The following is a 16,392-nucleotide window of genomic DNA, read 5'->3' on the forward strand; positions in this document are numbered from 1 at the left end:
GAGAAGGAGCCAAGACAGGGCGACTGATGTGGAGGGGCAGGCGCTACTCCCAGTAGGTGTGGGGTGGGAAGAGCTCCTGGGTGCTCCCAGGGATCCCAGATCTTCTCACCTCTGCCCTTGACCCCATGGCAGGCCCCACCAGCAATGCGCTGCAGAAGGTGGATGTGCAGTTGATCCCGCAGGACTTGTGCAGTGAGGCCTATCGCTATCAGGTGACACCTCGCATGCTGTGTGCCGGCTACCTCAAGGGCAAGAAGGATGCTTGCCAGGTGACTTCCTCAGGGCGTGGGGGAGAGAAGGGAGAGAGGGTGAAGCTGACATCACCACGACCCAGTTCTTCACTCACATAAGCCTACTGAAGCCTCCCAGCCTCCCAGCCAGGTGGCGATGGCTGTGCCCACTTTACAAATGAGGAAACTGGACTCAGGTTGAGCTCAGAAGAGACTTCATGGTGGTCAAACCCAGTTCTGCTCCTTGCCCACCGCAAGGCCCAGGGTCACACAGCAAGGTGGATGTGGGAAGGATTGGAGGGCTGTCAGCCACAGAAGGCAGGTCGAGGTGGAGTGGGGGCGTGGGGACTCACAGCCACAGTTCTACAAGAGCCAGGACCCACTGGAGGCCAGGCAGGGCCTACTTTAGACTGTCTCCCTTAGCAGGAAAACAGCTGCAAAAGGCGATATGACTTTCTGGCATCCAGCAAATTTCCAACAGTCAGAACTTGAACCCCCATGTCCCCTTGTCCAGCAGGGGGATGCCCTTACCCTGATGCAGCCCTGTCTCTTCTCTCCCCCTTTCAGGGTGACTCAGGTGGCCCACTGGTGTGCAAGGCACCCAGTGGCCGCTGGTTCCTGGCAGGGCTGGTCAGCTGGGGCCTAGGCTGTGGCCGGCCCAACTACTTTGGCGTCTACACCCGCATCACAGGTGTGATCGGCTGGATCCAGCAGGCGCTCACCTGAGGAGCTGCTTCTGCAAAGCTGGGGCCTATCTGCTGGACTCAAGAGCCCAGGGCACATGCCAGACATGGGCAGGCAGGCCCTATGGAGGCAGGAGGTGGCATCCTGCCCTCAACCCACTCCCTGATGTCTGCCACAGTGATGGCAGGAGGAAGGAGCAAGGCCCTCCACTGGTGGTCAAAACGACCCCCTGGAACCAGGCCCACCAGGCCCAGCTGAAGGGGTTCACATCCAGCCCTTTTGTCTCCCAATTCTCTCTCCTCTGTCCCATTCCTGGTTCAGCAGCGATAATGCTGGCTTCCAGGTCCCCAGCAGGGGTGTCTGATGAGAAGCCTCTCCCCAGTGCAGAGGCTGCTGAGGCAGCCTTGGCTCCGGAGAGCAGATTCCAGCCTGTGAAACCCCAGGTCTAACTTGAGAGGTGGGGGTGGAAGGTGCTCCATAGGAGGGGCCCTCAGAGCCCTGAAGACTGCCTGGTGGGCCAGTGTCTGTAAGCCAAAGGGTGGGGAAGCCCCCGCTCCAGGGTCTTTGCCCCACCCCTTCCTGCCAGCCGGGCCTTCACTGTCCAGACCCTCCCCTGGCAGTGAGATGAGCTCAGCTGCCCTGTAAAATAAAGATGCCTGACCCAAGGCCCTGCTGCTGGGGTTTGAATGGGGAGCTGGCACCAGCCTCACGTCCTTGACTAAAGAGACCCTGCTTCTTGCTCAGCCTGTTCAATGAGGTTGAGTGGGTCAGTGGAGGCAGGTGTGGCCACTAAGACCTGGAGGCTCCAGGGCAGCTGCCCAGGTCCCAGGAGAAACCCCAAGAAGGCAATGGGACCCTCAGGTCAGAGTGAGGGACGGTCCAAGTTACAGGCTTCTTCTGGAACCTTGGGAGGAAACAGAGGCTGGGAGAGGGGCAAAGGCATTCTCACAGTGAAACTGGGGGTTGGGAGTAGAGGTGATGGGGACCTCCTGGTTCCCTCCAGTGCGACATCCACTCCCTTTGCATTCTATTGAGTAAAGCATTTCATGGGCTCCTGCTATGAACAAAGACCGTGTAGGGCCACAGAGACGAGCCCAACATGGCCCCTGCCCTCAGAAGCAGCAGGGCTGATGAGCTAGTAGATAGGGCTATGGGTAGCAGATAACCAGGAATGCCAGCAAAGGCTGCCTGGAGTGTGTGAGACCAGAGCTGGGGTTTGCAGGTGGCCAAGGAGGGGAAGGGCATTCCAGACAGGGGAAGAGCATGTGCAAAGGAGTCCCAAAAGAACGTGGCATATAAGACAACAGCAAGCCACACGTTCTTCAGAAGAGGCTGGGAGGGGAAAGACTGAAGAGGAATTCATGGCTCAGCACCCGGTGGTTACAGCGCCAGCCACATGCAACGAGGCTGGCAGGTTCAAACCCAGCCCAGGCCTGATAAACAATGACAACTACAACAAAAAAATAGCTGGTGTTGTGGTGGGCGCCTGTAGTCCCAGCTACTTGGGAGGCTGAGGCAAGAGAATCTCCTAAGAGTTTGAGGTTGCTGTGAGTTGTGATGCCACAGCACTCTACTGAGGGTGACATAGTGAGACTGTCTCAAAAAAAAAAAAAAAAAGGAAGGCTCTAGCAGAGGAGTAACACAGTGGATCCCCCATGACACCAGTGTGGAGGGAGTGCCAGGAAGGACTGCATGGGGCCTGTGCCAAGCTGTTCAGGACATAGGGTCACCAGGACTCCTGGGGGCAGTGGTAATGGAGCCAGAACAGCTGGAGCTGGGGTGTGGGAGAAGGGAGAGAGGGTGCCTCTGAGGCGGACACACACTGGAGAGGGGGGGGCCACTGTGGCTGGGTAAGGTGGAAGGGGAGGCGGGGTCCTGCCTGGAGGGAATGGGGCAGTTGGGCAGGCAGGGAGCTAAAGCATTCCAGTCCATGCAGTCCACAGGCCTCAGTGGGGTGGGCAGAACACAGCTGGATATCACCTTGGGTGCTTGGCTGAAATGTAGATTCCTAGGTCCCTTCCCAGTCTTGGCTAATCAGAATCCTGGTGGGGAGGGATAATGTATTCTTTTTTTTTTTTAGAGACAGAGTCTCACTTCATGGCCCTCGGTGGAGTGCCGTGGCGTCACACAGCTCACAGCAACCTCCAACTCTTGGGCTTAGGCGATTCTCTTGCCTCAGCCTCCTGAGTAGCTGGGACTATAGGCACCCACAACAATAGCTCAGCTATTATTTTGTTACAGTTTGGCCAGGGTCAGGTTTGAACCCGCCACCCTCAGTATATGGGGCTGGCGCCCTGCTCACTGAGCCACAGGCACCACCAGGGGTAATGTGTTCTTTGAACAAGCCTCCTGGTGACCCTTCCAAGCAAAGTTGGACACAAAGAGTGAGGTTACCTATGGGAGTGATGTGTCCTCAGAAGTGGTAAGGAAGGTGCCCTGCCCATCCATGAAGGGCCGCTACCTTTGGGGGCACTGCCTAGCAGGGATTCCCCCAGGAGCTAGGAGGGCCAGGGAGTTAAAGGAACTGGCCATGTAGGGAGGAGGGGCTGGGGTCCTGGCTGGGCAGGGAAGAGAAGGCTGAGGGTCTAGCAGACTCTATAGAACGGGGGACCTGGGTGGCACTTGGGGCAGAAGGGTAGCAGCAGCAGGGAGGCTGGAGGTGGCCCAGCAGTGTCAGAGCAGGAAGTGGAGGGGGGCATCCCAGGAGTTAGGATGCAGGTGAGGCCGCCTGGGCCTCTGCCCAGAGCTCTCACTTCCCGGCTCCCGGAGGCAACTGGGTGTTCTCAGGTGTCTGGCCACAGGGCAGAGGACCTAGAAGGTCCCCCAGCTCCCCCGTGCCATATAGGAAAGTGACAGCAGAGCAGGGTCCCTGGGCTGTAATCCATTCCTGTGGGTTGGTCTACCTCATCTTGAATTTAGCCATTATCCCCAAAGTGGCCCAGAGAGAGAGAGTGAGGCAGCCGCCAGGGCTGTTTCTTCAGGTTTTATTACATGGTGGGGTCAGATGAGAAGCCCGTGCCCATCCCAGGAGGCCAAACACAGGAGGGGGCCCTTGCTCAGCCCCATCACACCCAGCCCCTCCCCGGGCAGAGGGAGTGTCCCTTTCCCTATACAAGTTCCTGAGTCGATCCACGGCCCCTGCCCGTCTCTTCTCCCCTCCACCCCCTACTCAGACCAGGGCATTCTGCCAGAGATGGTGATGGCTGGTGGGGTGGGGGGAACAGCCAAATTGAAGGCCAAGTCACCCATCCCTCCTCTCAGAGCCAAACCCTCACAGGCTTCACCCCCACCAAGCCATGAACCTCCCCTTGCAAACCCAGTGCTCTGCCTGGAGGTTTGGCTGGGTCCTGCCCCTCCACTGGGAGGTAAAGGGACACTTTCCAGGGCTCCTGGGGGTCTTGCTCCTCTTTGTGCCCTAAGCACAACTCTGTGAGGTGGATGGGGTGAAAGGAGTCACCCCACTGGATGACTAAGGCTCAAGGAGGTGATGTGACCGGGCAGGGGGGGAGGACATCTGCCATGCAGCAGGGTGGCCTGGGGGAAGGGATATGGGGGCCTGGGAGACTCAGCTGGACAGTGCCACACTTTGGCCATGGGCAGGTGGCTCCACCCAGGGGTCCCAAGGCCCACCTCAAGCCTTCAGAGGTCCTAGTGGGCCCCCAGCCTGGCCCCGGAGGCAGGGGTACATCACAGCCCCACAGGCGCAGACAGAGGTGGCAGCGGGGAGCGTGCTTCTTCCATCTCAGGCCAGGAGCCCACCCCGTAGAACAAAAATAAAGGATTTCAGATGGGAACCCCAAGTCCCTGGAGGTGATCTGGGGCCTCACATCCGGGTGCCTCTGGCTTGTAACAGCTAGAAAATAAGAAAGAAGGGAAAGGGGCAGGAAGATGGGAGGGAACGGGCCAGTGAGGAGGGGGTGATGCAGAGAGGAGATTGAAATGGAGGGTGGGGAGAGAGGGAGAGAGAAAGGCAGGTGAGTCACAGGCTCCCTCTGAAGGAGGGAGTGGGGCTGAGGCCCAGAGAAGGTGGGTTCAGAACTGAGGAGGAGAGGAGGAAGGGTACCCCAACCAACCCGTCCAGGAGCCCTAGGCCCCATATGGAATCTGCCTAGGGATGGCCAGATTCTGCCAAGACTCTGACCAGGGGGTCAGGGCCAGGAGAGGCAGGTTACTGCTGCCCCAGACAAAAAGGAGTCACAAAGAGCAGCTGTCTGTCCCCATTTCAGAGGCAACTGTGGCCCAGAGAAGGACAGTGATTTGCCTGTCACAGCAGGCAGATATGGTTGAGTAGGGGCTTGTGGGCACCTGGCCAGGGCTTTTTCTGCCACATTGCAATCCTTAGCTGGCTCTGGCTGACTCCTCATAGGCCAAGGGTATCCAAATGTGGCCTGTCCTCCTCATCCCCACGGAACAAGGGAACTCAGGGCCAAGGGCAGTGAGGCGGGAGCTCCTGGACACGCAGGGAGGAGGCCGAGGCTTCTGGCTCCAGCTTTCCTTCCCTCCTCCCCAGCCTGGCTCCGGTGCTGACTGGTAGGTGGGAGGACAGAGTTCCCACCCCTTAACTTTCTTCTCTCAGAGCCTCGCCCCCAAGGCCAAGATCAGTTGAGAAACTTTGGTGGGTGGAGAAAATCAGCCAATAGCTCGGCTCAAATTCAAAGAACAAGAGATGAGCACCCTCCTCACTTCCGCCCCCCTCTCCAGCTCCACCAAGCTACAAACCAGGGGTGGCAGCTCTGGGGGCGGGCGAGGGGCCAGGGAGAAGCCCTCACTGCAAGCTCGGCCTCAGGTCTGAGAGGGTGCAGACGGGAACCTGCAAGGAGGAAACGTGAGGAGGCGGCGGGGCAGGATAGGGCAGGGCCTGCTGAGGCCCAGCCTCAGAGGTGCCCAGCAGGATTGGTGGGCAGAGAGGAGGTGCAGCTGCACTCCTCCTCCCCAGGCTGGGAGGCAGGAGGTGCTGGAAGGGGCACAGGAGGCGGCAGGCAAGATGCTCTGGGATGCAGGGCCAGGGGGCCTGGGTGGAGGGCACAGGAGGCTGGGACCAGGGCAGCCCCGGGAGGGAGGCGTGAGCAGGCAGAGAGAAAACCCGGACAAGGGCAGAGAGGGAAGAGGCAGGGTGCAGATGAGATCCAGGAGGAAGAGGAGGTGGATGAAGATGAGGCAGGACCTCCAGCAGGAAGCAGAGGAGGAGGAGTAGGAGGCGGTGGTGGTGGGAGGGAGAAAAGGTTAGCGGGATCCTGAGATGACTGGGCTGCAAAGAGAAAGTGAGAGAAGGGATGGTTATGCAGGTGAGGCGCCAGGCAAGTGGCTGAGCTAACCCTGGTGGGCCCGCCCCCCAGCCCCAGGGTCCCGGTCTGCAGCTGGCTCCACGGGGACTGGGTGGGAGGCTCCGGCTCTGATTAGCAATCCTTCTCCTGGGGGTTGGCTGCACCTTTCTCCTGGGTATCTGCCTCCACCTGCACCTGTGCCACCTGCACCTCCACCTCCTCCTCCTGCTGCCGCTGCTCTTCCAGCTGCTCCTCCGCGCTCTGTGACCAGCCGGCGGACCCAGGGAAGAAAGAGCGGAGACGCTAACAAGGGGGCCAGGGCCTGCTGGCTGCTGTCCCCAGAGGTCCCAATCTCAGGCAAGATGAAGGAGGGCCTCAGCAGGGGAGAGGGCTCCAGGCAAAGAAGCTGGGGCGCCTTCTCCAGTCCCCAGGGCAGTAGGGGAGGGCCCCACGGAGATGCTCAGGGATTGATCTGGCTGCAGCTACAGAGCCAGGCTGGGATGAGGGCTCACAACAGACAGGGCGGGCACTGGCACAGGACTGGGGCATCCCAGAGGGGCGCCTGGGAGGACTGATCCTGAGCAGAAATGTGGCCAAGGAATGTGGCCCCAGGGCAGACGCTAGATCTGAGATGCCAATCACAATCTGGCACCTCAGGTCTGGAGGCTTTGGCCCAGAGAGGCAAAGGGCTCACACTGCACCCTTGTAAGGCAGCGCCAGCCACTGGCACCAGTGTGGTGGGGTGGGCAGGAAAGTCACAGCAGGACAAGGAGGCAGACAGACAGACAGGAAGCCGGAGTTCCTAAGTCCACCACTTAGGGAAAAGTCCCCAGAAGGAACAGTCTTCCCAACTTGGCCTATGCCTGCACTGCTGGCCCTGTCCAAGGCCCTCAGGGTGTCTGAGCAGTTCCAGGTCCAGGATGGTGGGCAGAATCCCTGGTCAACCCCTTCCCCTCTGTAGGCACACGCTACTGAGGTGGGAGGTTCCTCACAGGCCAGGGGGCAACACAGGTCGGACTCCACAGGGCTCCTGATCACCATTGGGCAGAGCACCCAAGGGGCCTGGGAACCATTCTGCTTCCCTGAACTAGCCCAGCCCAGCTAGGGACATTCACCCACCCTGGGGAATAAATTGGCCGTTTAGGATCCCAGAAGTTCCAAGCTTGAAGGCACCAAGAGAACATGTAGTCATTCTCACGTCACGGAGAACTCAGCAAAGGTGCCAAGAGAGGGCACGCCTTGTCTACGGTCACACAGAGGATGTCACACTGCCCACGACCCCTAGTTCAGTGTACTTCCCATACCCCCTTAAGCCACAGCAACCGGTGGCCACCATGTGGCCCTCATTCAAGTGGCATCTGAATCCACACTGGGAAGGCCCTCAGGATGGTCTCATCTCATTGCCCCCCAGCCTGGGCCTGGGTAACAGCATGAGCAGACAGGACCACAGTGGCATGGGATGGATGGCATCAGCTGTGACCATGGGGTTATGCATGTGCAGCGGGAGGGAGAAAGAAGGTGGCAGGATGGTGTGGGGGTGGGGGAAGCAGGGGGTGGGGAGAGGGGGGAGCCTTCTCTAGACCAAGACTGGGGTGGGTGTGGCTCACCTTGGTTTTGCGGCTGGATTCAGAGCTAGGCCCGTTTGGGGAGCTATAGAGCTCCTTGGATACCACGCACAGGAACTCTGCCTGGTCCTCGCTACCATAGTTGTAGGAGGAGCCGATGTTCACCAGCTGGATGGGCAGAAAGTGGGGAGAAAGATGCAGGTTGGGGTTGGGGGGGCAGTGAGATGGGATGAGGTGGACCTTAGCACCCATCAGCATCAGCTCATGTCCTGACCTTGCTGCCTACAGGGACCCTGCCCTGAATTTGCAGAGTCCTCTCCCCACCCCACCTGCACCTCTGGTCTGTTCCCCAGGACCAGCCTTTCCCCACCTGGCATGTCTGGCCCAGCCCTGGAGAAGGGTGGCAGCATCCCCACCATCCCCACCCACCACCCAGCCAAGCCTCAGATCCAGGCGGCCTCTGTCCAATCCAGGCGGAGGCCTGTCATGGCAGGCTGGCCCTTATCCCAGAGGGGGCTGGTGCAGCTCCAGGATAAGATTACAGGGTGGGGTTGGCATGACAAGCCCCACAGAACACTCGCTTCACTCTTGAAAGCAGAGGAACACGGTGCCTATTTCTCAGGCTAGAGGGCAAAGGACCAGTGGCCCCTGACCCACTCAATTTGAGAGTCTATGTAACTGCTAAAGAATCCTGTAGGTTCTCTGAGTGGCCCCATCTTTGTTTTGGAGTCCCTAGAATAACCACACCTATGGGCCTTTCTGGCTAATAAAGTCCTTGCTCATGACAGGTCTCATTCAGCCTTCAGCGACCCTCATACAGCAGGCAGAAAGATGTCACTCCTTTTGGCAGAGAAGGCTTAGTGAGGTGGTGGCCTGCTGGAGTCCCATAGCAGGGGAGAGGTGGACAAGGATTGAATATGGAATCCCTTCTGAGAGTCTCACAGACTTAAACACAGCACTTCCACTCAGTGGCACTACACTAGTGCCAATGCAGGGAGTCTCACCCGGAGCGAGGGGCTTCAGGGGCTTCCTTCTAATACTTACAGCCATCCTGCAAGGGAAGGACTATTAGCCCACATCACAGATGAGGCAACTGAGGCCTAGAGAGGAGACTTGACTTGTCCAAGGTGGCAAGCCTATCAGCGGATAAGCCTAGAGGTGGATCCAGGCCTTATGCTCCTGCCCTAGGCTCCACCTTTCATACCACCAGGTCTCCCTGGAGCCCGGCCTTCTGCCTGCTTTAGTCTCCCCATGTAGGGGAGCTGTGGGCAGCTGTGGATAAAAGGTGAGGCAAACCCTTCTCCTTCTCTCAGGGCAAATTAAGACTTCAGATTCACTTTCTGGCTTTGTTCCTCCCAAACCCCAAGAGGTGAGACATCAGCTCTATCACTAGGGCAACTGCGCTTAGGACAAGTCTCCCCTGACTGGCAAACTGCATCTGGGCTAGGAGGAAGCATAGGGCACCATAAATACCGCATGGGAAGTCACTGCCTTGGGCTTCCCTGAATGTGGTAATGTTTATAACTGGGAATGTCCCTGGTGAGCCCCTGGATGTGCCTAAGCAATTGTTACAGCCATGTGGTGTTGACTCGAGAGTTACAGAGGTGTGAACTCGAGATGGACTCCACTCGTCCTGTTGATCTGGTCTCCTTGCACCTAAGCTGTCACCTAGTTTTAGGAGACTTGCACATGCTACCATGTAGATCATGGCCCAGCTGCGTGAGGTTCCAGGTGCTACCCTGTGGCAAGTGGGTCCCCCGTTCTCTCTCCTCCTTGGTCAAACTGCTGCTGAATGTGGTCTTTCCTAACCTTGTTTAGTTTGATTTAAGAAGATTCTGGTGGGGACTATGGTGGGGAATCGGAAGCTGGGACTGCAGGAAAGGAGGGGCTTGCTGTGCTGGGAATCGGGGAGGTCGTACGGTGGGCCTGTGTCCCCAGCCCACCTGCTCAAAGCGCCAGCCGTCGGACATGGTGGAGACCATCTGTGTGAGCTCCTCCTCCTGGCACTGCAGCACACGGTATACGTGCTTGGGCGGGACCTGAAGACAGAAGGGCCACATGGAGGGTACCAGCACCAGGCACCCCAGGGGGTAAACACCTACCACCCCCCAACAATATACCTAAAGAGAAGGGGGGGAACCATGTCCTGAGCACCACTATGTACCAGGCACTGGACACAATGGCCTCATGTAACCCTTCTAAGGCTCTATGGATCACGGGCTTTGTCAATGAGGTTGACCTACTTGCACAAAGTCACACAGCTCCAGGGTAGCAGAGCCAGGACTGGAACCCAGGTGATACAAGAAGGAAGGAGAGCAGTGCATGGGGGACACTCTGGGTTGCCAGTCCAGTCAGCCCTTCATGGGGACATGGGTCTCTATCTGTCCCTCAATCCTAATGTCTCCCTGAGGTAGGCAGAGAATCTCTCCACCCCCTCCCGCACACTGTTCACAGACGTCCAAGGTCCAAGTTCAGAAATGCCAGCCCCAATAGCTTGTGCTAGGTCTATTAGGGGATGGCCTGATACCATGAAATGCACAATTTACTCATCCTGTGTTGTCCCTAAAGGGCCGCTGATCCCCACCCTGACCCCTGTGAAGAACGGATGGCAGCTCTCAATACCTCTGTATCCTACAAGAGGAAATCAGGGTTCAAGAGAGAAGAGAGCGCAAATGGAGCTGAGGCAGGAACAGAACCCCAGCATGTCTCCCAGGCTGGGGCCACACTGTGCAGTCTGGAACACCAACAAGTGCCCCTTTCCTTACGGGCCAGCTCGGCCTCCTGCCCTCCCCCACCCACCCCTGTGCCCCACCTGGGTGACCGTGTAGTCCTTCTCTTCCATCCGGTCTTTGATGATGCGGATCAGCGGGCCAATGTTGTAGAATTCAGCTTCCTCCAGGACCCCTGGGAAAAACAGAGCAGCCCCACATCACTCCTACTGTCCCCACTCCCCATATCCCCTCTGCCCCCAAACCACCTCCTCCTGCACCAGCCACACCTGAGGGGTGAGCTGAGCATCTGTGTGTTCAGGGCTCAGGCCGGAGGGAGCACTTCCTCCCCTGAAACCCACACTCCCCAAGGAAAGGATGAATGCCACCACAGCCCCGGTCTCTTCCACTGTGCTGAACATGGGAAACCAAGGACACCTGCCAGGCCATAATCTAGGCTGCTTTAGGGCTATCACGAGACAGCAGACTCATTGGGACTGATCCCTAGAATGTCACCATGCGCCTTGGCCGACCCCCTAGTACATACCCTACTGATTATGTACCTGCTGAATGCCAGGCACTGTGCTAGGCACAGTCTACCCTTGATAGCATTTAATTTTCAGAGCCAGAAATAGGTATTTTTCATCATCTGCACTGAACAACTGGGGAAACTGAAGCTTTGACAGAAGAAGTAGCAAGGTAAGTGGCAAAGTAAGTACAAGTTTTTCAGACTACAAGCCCATGTTTTCCCACCAGACCCACACAGTCTCTGCATGTGCACCCCCCAGCTGCCATCCTTTAGTCTGCAAAGGCTTTCATGTGCTCATCACAAGTCCTGGGGACATGAGAAAAGCAGATATTACTGTCTCCATTTTACAATTAAATTAACCTGAGAGATTAAGCAAGTCACTCCACCAGAGAGGTGGAATAAGCTCCCAGGGGTGTGGTCCCCTAAACTCTATAGGGCAGGAGACCGTCTAGTCCTTTAAGCCTTGACTGGCCTCTGGGCTCCATGGGGACTGAATGTGTTACCCCAAAATTTACATGCTAAAAACCTATCCCCAGTGTGATAGTATTAGAAAGGAAGTGGGAGCCTTAAAGAAGTAATTAGGATATGAGGGTGGAGTCCCCAGGTTGGAATTAGTGTCCTTTTAAAAAGAGGCCAAAGAGCTAAGACTTTCTTTCTGCCACATGAGGATATAATGAGAAGTTGTCAGTTTGCAACCTAGAAGAAGATCCTCACCAGAATGGCACCATGCTTGTGCTCTGCTCTTGACCTTCCAGCCTCCAGACTGTGAGAAATAAAGAAGCCCCCCAGTCTATGGTACTGTTATAGAAGCCCAAACCGACAAGGTGGGGGCCTATTTCTGACCTGTTGTCTGTCCCAAGTGACCACAAAGGATCTTACACAAAGCAGGTGGTCAGTGAGTGTTGCTGCCTGAGTGACAGAATTCTCCCCAGTGCCCTGGGTGGAGCCCTGCAGGTGGCAGGCAACAACACTGCATCCCACAGCCTCACGGCCAGGAACTGAGCTACATATGGCTCTGTGCTAGCCCTCTGATGCTCACAGCATTTTAGTGAGGTGGATGCTACTGTCACCCCATTTCAGATTGAATGGACAGATTCCCCAGATTCCCTATGCCCCTGACCGGGGGCCCTTGCCCTGTTGAAGGTGCTGAGGGTAGCAGGGCTTTGAGAAACCCAAAACCTGTAAACAGGCGTTGGCTGTGACGTGGCTGGAGTATATTCACCTCGCCTCCCTGTGGGACTGGCTCCTGTGCCCAGGCCACACCCATGGTATCTATGCTTCCCTAAGGGTGCAGGGGGAAGCTGTGGGGCTCTGCAAAGCCACGTACATACAGCAGGCTCTGATGCCAAAGCCCTGACCTCCTGGGGAGATGCTTGGCTTCCACAGGGCTGTGGGAGAGGAGAACACAGCCTAGAGGGGGGAGCCCTGGGCTGTACTCAGTATACCACAGGCACAACTGCTAGGCATAGGCCTCATGACATCTGTGATCCCAAAGCAGGCTCTCCAAAATGCAGGTCACGGCCCCCATTTTATAGACATCATGGAGATGCAGAGAGGACAAATGACAAGTAAAAGTTAGCCTGGCTGGGTCAGCTGACCCACAGCCATATCCTGTGCCCCAAGGAAGAGTTAACTTGGCACTGGCTGTTGTCCTTGCCCTTGGCTGGTGCTTCGCTAAGTAGTCATTCTCTCAGACACGAATTCCCCATGGTCTGCTAGGCCCAGATGTGGACATCGATCTGTAAGGCCTCAGCTACCCAGGCCTGGGAAAGACCAAAATGCTGCTAGGGAGCAGACTCGCCCCTCCGCTGCCTCCACCTACGACCGGCACTGTGCTGCAGAGGCTGCCAGACTTAGGGAAGAGTCACCGCCCCACCTACCTGCTGCTGCAAGCCCTTACCAGGCAGAGTCTGAGATCCTGGATCTCCCAGAGGAAGAGAGCTACAGCTCTTCTCATGCCTGTCTCCACCTCATTCCCTTTCTCACCCCAGCCTCTGGGTGTGAGAAAGGGCAGCCCTGCCCACAGTGGAGGCTCCCTCCATCCTCTGTGTGTCTGTCCCAACAGCAACCAGTGAAAGCTCAGGCCCATCAGCTTGGCAGAGCCCCTAGGCTCAGCCCACACGGGGGCTTTGGGAGTCCGCCCTGTCTGAGACAGGAAGAGGAAGGAAACACGGGAGAAAGCAGATGTCTGTCCTGGCTTTGGGCCTCCACAGAAGGCCCTGGCAGACTGCAGAGGACAGGGCTAGCATGTGGGCTCCGGGCCAGCCCGATGGACCAACTTACCCTCCTCAGCCATGTCCTTGTCCAGCACCAGCTTGCCATGACGGAGGAAGTTCAGAATGGGCCCGAAGTAGGTGGGGTCACGGTCAATGAGGTAGGCCCCAGTCTCATCCTATGGAGGGAAGGGACAGACAGTGAAAGGAGAGTGAGGCTTCCCCTCTGCCCAGCCTGCACATAGGCCCTCACACAGGCCTAAGAAAGGACTGCAGGGAAGGAGAGTCCAGGCTGCTCTTCCTTGAAACAAAGAAACATGATGAAAAAAAGGCTCTGGAGGAGACAGACCTAGGTTCAAACCTTGCCTCTGCCTTTTCCTGGCTGTGTGATCTTGGGCCAATGGTTTGGCCTCTCTAAGCATCACCCCTCTCTCCCATAATTAGGGGTCACTGTGAGCATCCAGAGAGGAGGTCTGAGTGGCACCTGGCCCAATGCAGGATTCAGTGAATGTTCCTGTTAGAAGCTGTCCTCCTGTAGCCAGCCCCTCTGTCGCCACCAGTTCCCTAGACTTTCAGGGAATGTTTACAAATTTGCAAAGGAGCCACTATCTCATTGGACACTCACAGCCTGCAGGGAGACAGGCAGGCACCAGCACAACTCTACAGAGGGAAGGAAGACATTAAGAGGTGAAGAGGACTTGCCCAAGGTCATGGTATCAGATGGTCACCAGATATTGGGGACAGAGGACCCTAGAGTCATCTCCAGACCAGGTTACAGATGAGGAAGCTGAGCCCAAAGCATGAAGGGTCTGACCCAAGGTCATGCAGGCAGTTTGCTGCAGTCAGGATGGGAGCCCAGAAAAGGTGCCTGCCCCTGGGGCAGGGCCATCGCTGCTCCCAGAGGAAGCCCATAACAAAGGAACTTCAGGACTCCTCAGCCCACCTCCCTGCACCCCTCTTCCACCCACGCCCCAAAGTATGGGAAGAAGCAGACTCATCAGCTCCTTCCCCTTTGGGAAGGAAGGAAATGCCTACATGTCTGTTCTTCCCCATGGCCCCAGAGTAGGGGAAGAGGCCCCGATCTGGCCGTGCTCAAAAGCTTCAAATGGCCGCGGCCTGCGTTGTCCCGTTGCCACAGCAATGGGCACATCCCTCACTCTCAGACCTACTTCCCCTCCTTCCTCCCGCCAGTCCTTCCCACCTCCCGCTCCTCGGAAACTACCCCAGCCGGGTCCCCAGCCCGGCGGGCGGGCAAGGCTGGACAGCCCCGCCGCGGGAGAGCAGAGGACCCCGGCCCGACAGCCGCCCACTCCGCGGGCCTCACCCGGTCCGACTGCAGCTCCTCCCCCTGGCACAAGCGGCTGAGGAAGGACTTCTGCTCGCGGCACAGCGTCTGCCGGGTGGTCAGGAACACCGTGCCCCCCACGTTGAGCCGCACCCACTTGCCCCAGCCGCCCGCGGCGCGGCCGCCCGCCCCCACCGGCGGCGCTGCCTCCCCGGCCTCCATCCTCATCGCCCGCCGGGCGTCTGCATCCTCCGCCCGGAGCGGGGGGCGGGCAGGTGCTGCGCGCGGGGCCCGCCGGGAGCTGTAGTCCGCACCCGGCTCGGCGTGGCCGCGGGGGTCCCGCCTACGCTGCCCCTGCCCGCCCCGGCCCCGCCCTCCTCTGCCCCTCCCTCCCGCAGGCCCATATCCCGGGGCTCTTTGGCTGCGTCCTTGTGTTTGGGAAAGAAGCGGCTCCAAACACTGAGAGAACAGGGAGTGAGACCCAGATCGGCAGTCTTCCCATTCTCCCTCCTGAAATTCCCGTAGCATGTTCCTGTATCTGTTTGTCTAGTATTTTTTTTCGTTTTGCCCTTTGTGCGTGTAGGCGTGGGGTGGGGGGAGGGTAGGGGTATGAGAGCGGATTCTTTTCCCCCATAAGTTCTTTGAGGACATTTGGACTTAAGGCTGGCTGAGCACCTTCTATGTGCCAGATGTTTTTTGTATGTATTTCATTCATATAAACTCTCAGCAGCCTTGTGAGGCTGGTATTACCCATTTTACAAAAGGGGCCACAGAAGTGAAGTGACCGCCTGATTCACACAGCTAGTGGGCTCCAGGTACATGGCCACTACCAAGGTCTCTTTCCTGCTCCTCAACCATGAATTGTCAGGGATCCCTGGGAAAGGCTTCAAGGGAGAAAGAGTAGAGAGGGCACTAGATCAAAGCAGGAGAACTGAGTTTTCATTTTGGCTTTTGTAGGGTAAGATGTTAGGAGAGGTCTCAGTTTTTCCACCTGGAGATGGGGGGCGGGTGTTTCTGTGGATCCCCTTCTGAGTTATTCCCCAGATAACCTGGAGGTGGGACTGACGCCTGCCTGCATCCTGCAGGATAAAAGAGGGGACACTTCCTGGTGGGGGCTGGGACCAGGGAGGCTTGAGGGCTGAAGGGGAAGTTGTTCTTAGCGTCCTCTCCTTCTTACTGCCCTAGTCCTGGTTCTGGACGAAGGGTTAGGGGGGATCTGGGGCTTCCTTCAGGACGAAGGGGAGGGATCTGGGGCTTCCTTCATTGATCCAGAGTCACACACAGAGCAGCCTGGCCCTGTGCTGGGAGAAGCTTCCCTGTTACTCCCAAAGTCCTGCCTTCTCTGTAAAGCCTTTCCCCAGGGCAGGGAGTGAGTCAAAGTTCTGCTAGAATCCTGCTTCTAGGAATTCACGAGTGTGTTCTTGAGCAACTTCCTCTCTAAGCCTGTTTTCTTTCTTGCAAAATGGGAATTATAATAGTTGTGACCCTGGAGCATTGTGTTTAGATTAAATTATGTAATGTCTGTAAATGCCTAGCATAGTCCCTGGCATTCAGCATTTTGAATGAATGGATGAAGGTGTGCATGAGATGGGATGCCAGCTGGCCCTGACAGATCAGCAGCACTCCTAAGTACCTGGTGGGCCCTTGACCATTGTTAGCAAAAACCAAAGAGCAGGAGATACTTGTCCACTTAAAGGTTGTAGGCAGGGGAGAGACATCATCAAATTTGCAACTGCATCCTGTACTGAGGATGTCTTGGAACGTGAAGAGACCAGTCAGGCGGACACTTGCATCTAGATAAGGAGTAGGGGCAGTCCAAACCAAGGCAGTGTCACCAGGAGCAGGTGGAATCAATGGACACTTAGAAGTGGAATTGAAAGACTCAGGTTCAAGGTCTATGGAGGAGGGAGGGGA

At 57.2% G+C, this 16,392-nt stretch overlaps 2 protein-coding genes across 11 annotated transcripts in view; one reads left to right on the plus strand and one right to left on the minus strand.

Annotated features, from left to right (window-relative positions):
* TMPRSS6 (transmembrane serine protease 6) overlaps positions 1–3,728 on the plus strand; it is a 36,075-nt gene extending 32,347 nt beyond the window's left edge. For all 3 annotated transcript variants that reach the window (XM_053582604.1, XM_053582603.1, XM_053582605.1), the window contains 2 exons: positions 133–269; positions 798–3,728. In XM_053582604.1, the coding sequence (XP_053438579.1) occupies positions 133–269; positions 798–956 (296 nt within the window). In that variant the 3' untranslated portion in view covers positions 957–3,728. The remainder of the gene's footprint in view (positions 1–132; positions 270–797) is intronic.
* Positions 3,729–3,882: 154 nt separating this feature from the next.
* On the minus strand, positions 3,883–14,791 carry KCTD17 (potassium channel tetramerization domain containing 17). 8 transcript variants are annotated; one of them, XM_053582614.1, is made up of 9 exons: positions 14,518–14,790; positions 13,264–13,372; positions 10,556–10,647; positions 9,687–9,782; positions 7,786–7,911; positions 6,343–6,439; positions 6,079–6,162; positions 5,634–5,724; positions 4,487–4,767 (listed from the first exon to the last, which is right to left on the minus strand). In XM_053582614.1, the coding sequence occupies exons 1-9, from the start codon at positions 14,704–14,706 to the stop codon at positions 4,698–4,700; spliced, it is 954 nt and encodes a 317-aa protein (XP_053438589.1). In that variant the 5' UTR covers positions 14,707–14,790; the 3' UTR covers positions 4,487–4,697. The 8 variants fall into 8 exon arrangements, 6 of the variants coding, with proteins under 6 accessions (XP_053438587.1, XP_053438589.1, XP_053438590.1 ...); XR_008378699.1 differs by having other exon boundaries at positions 4,634–4,767; positions 5,220–5,724; positions 14,518–14,791; XM_053582615.1 differs by lacking the exon at positions 6,079–6,162 and having other exon boundaries at positions 14,518–14,789.
* Between the last annotated feature and the right edge of the window lie 1,601 nt (positions 14,792–16,392).

This window comes from Nycticebus coucang, chromosome 3 (assembly GCF_027406575.1).
Source record: "Nycticebus coucang isolate mNycCou1 chromosome 3, mNycCou1.pri, whole genome shotgun sequence".
Classification (NCBI taxonomy): domain Eukaryota; kingdom Metazoa; phylum Chordata; class Mammalia; order Primates; family Lorisidae; genus Nycticebus; species Nycticebus coucang.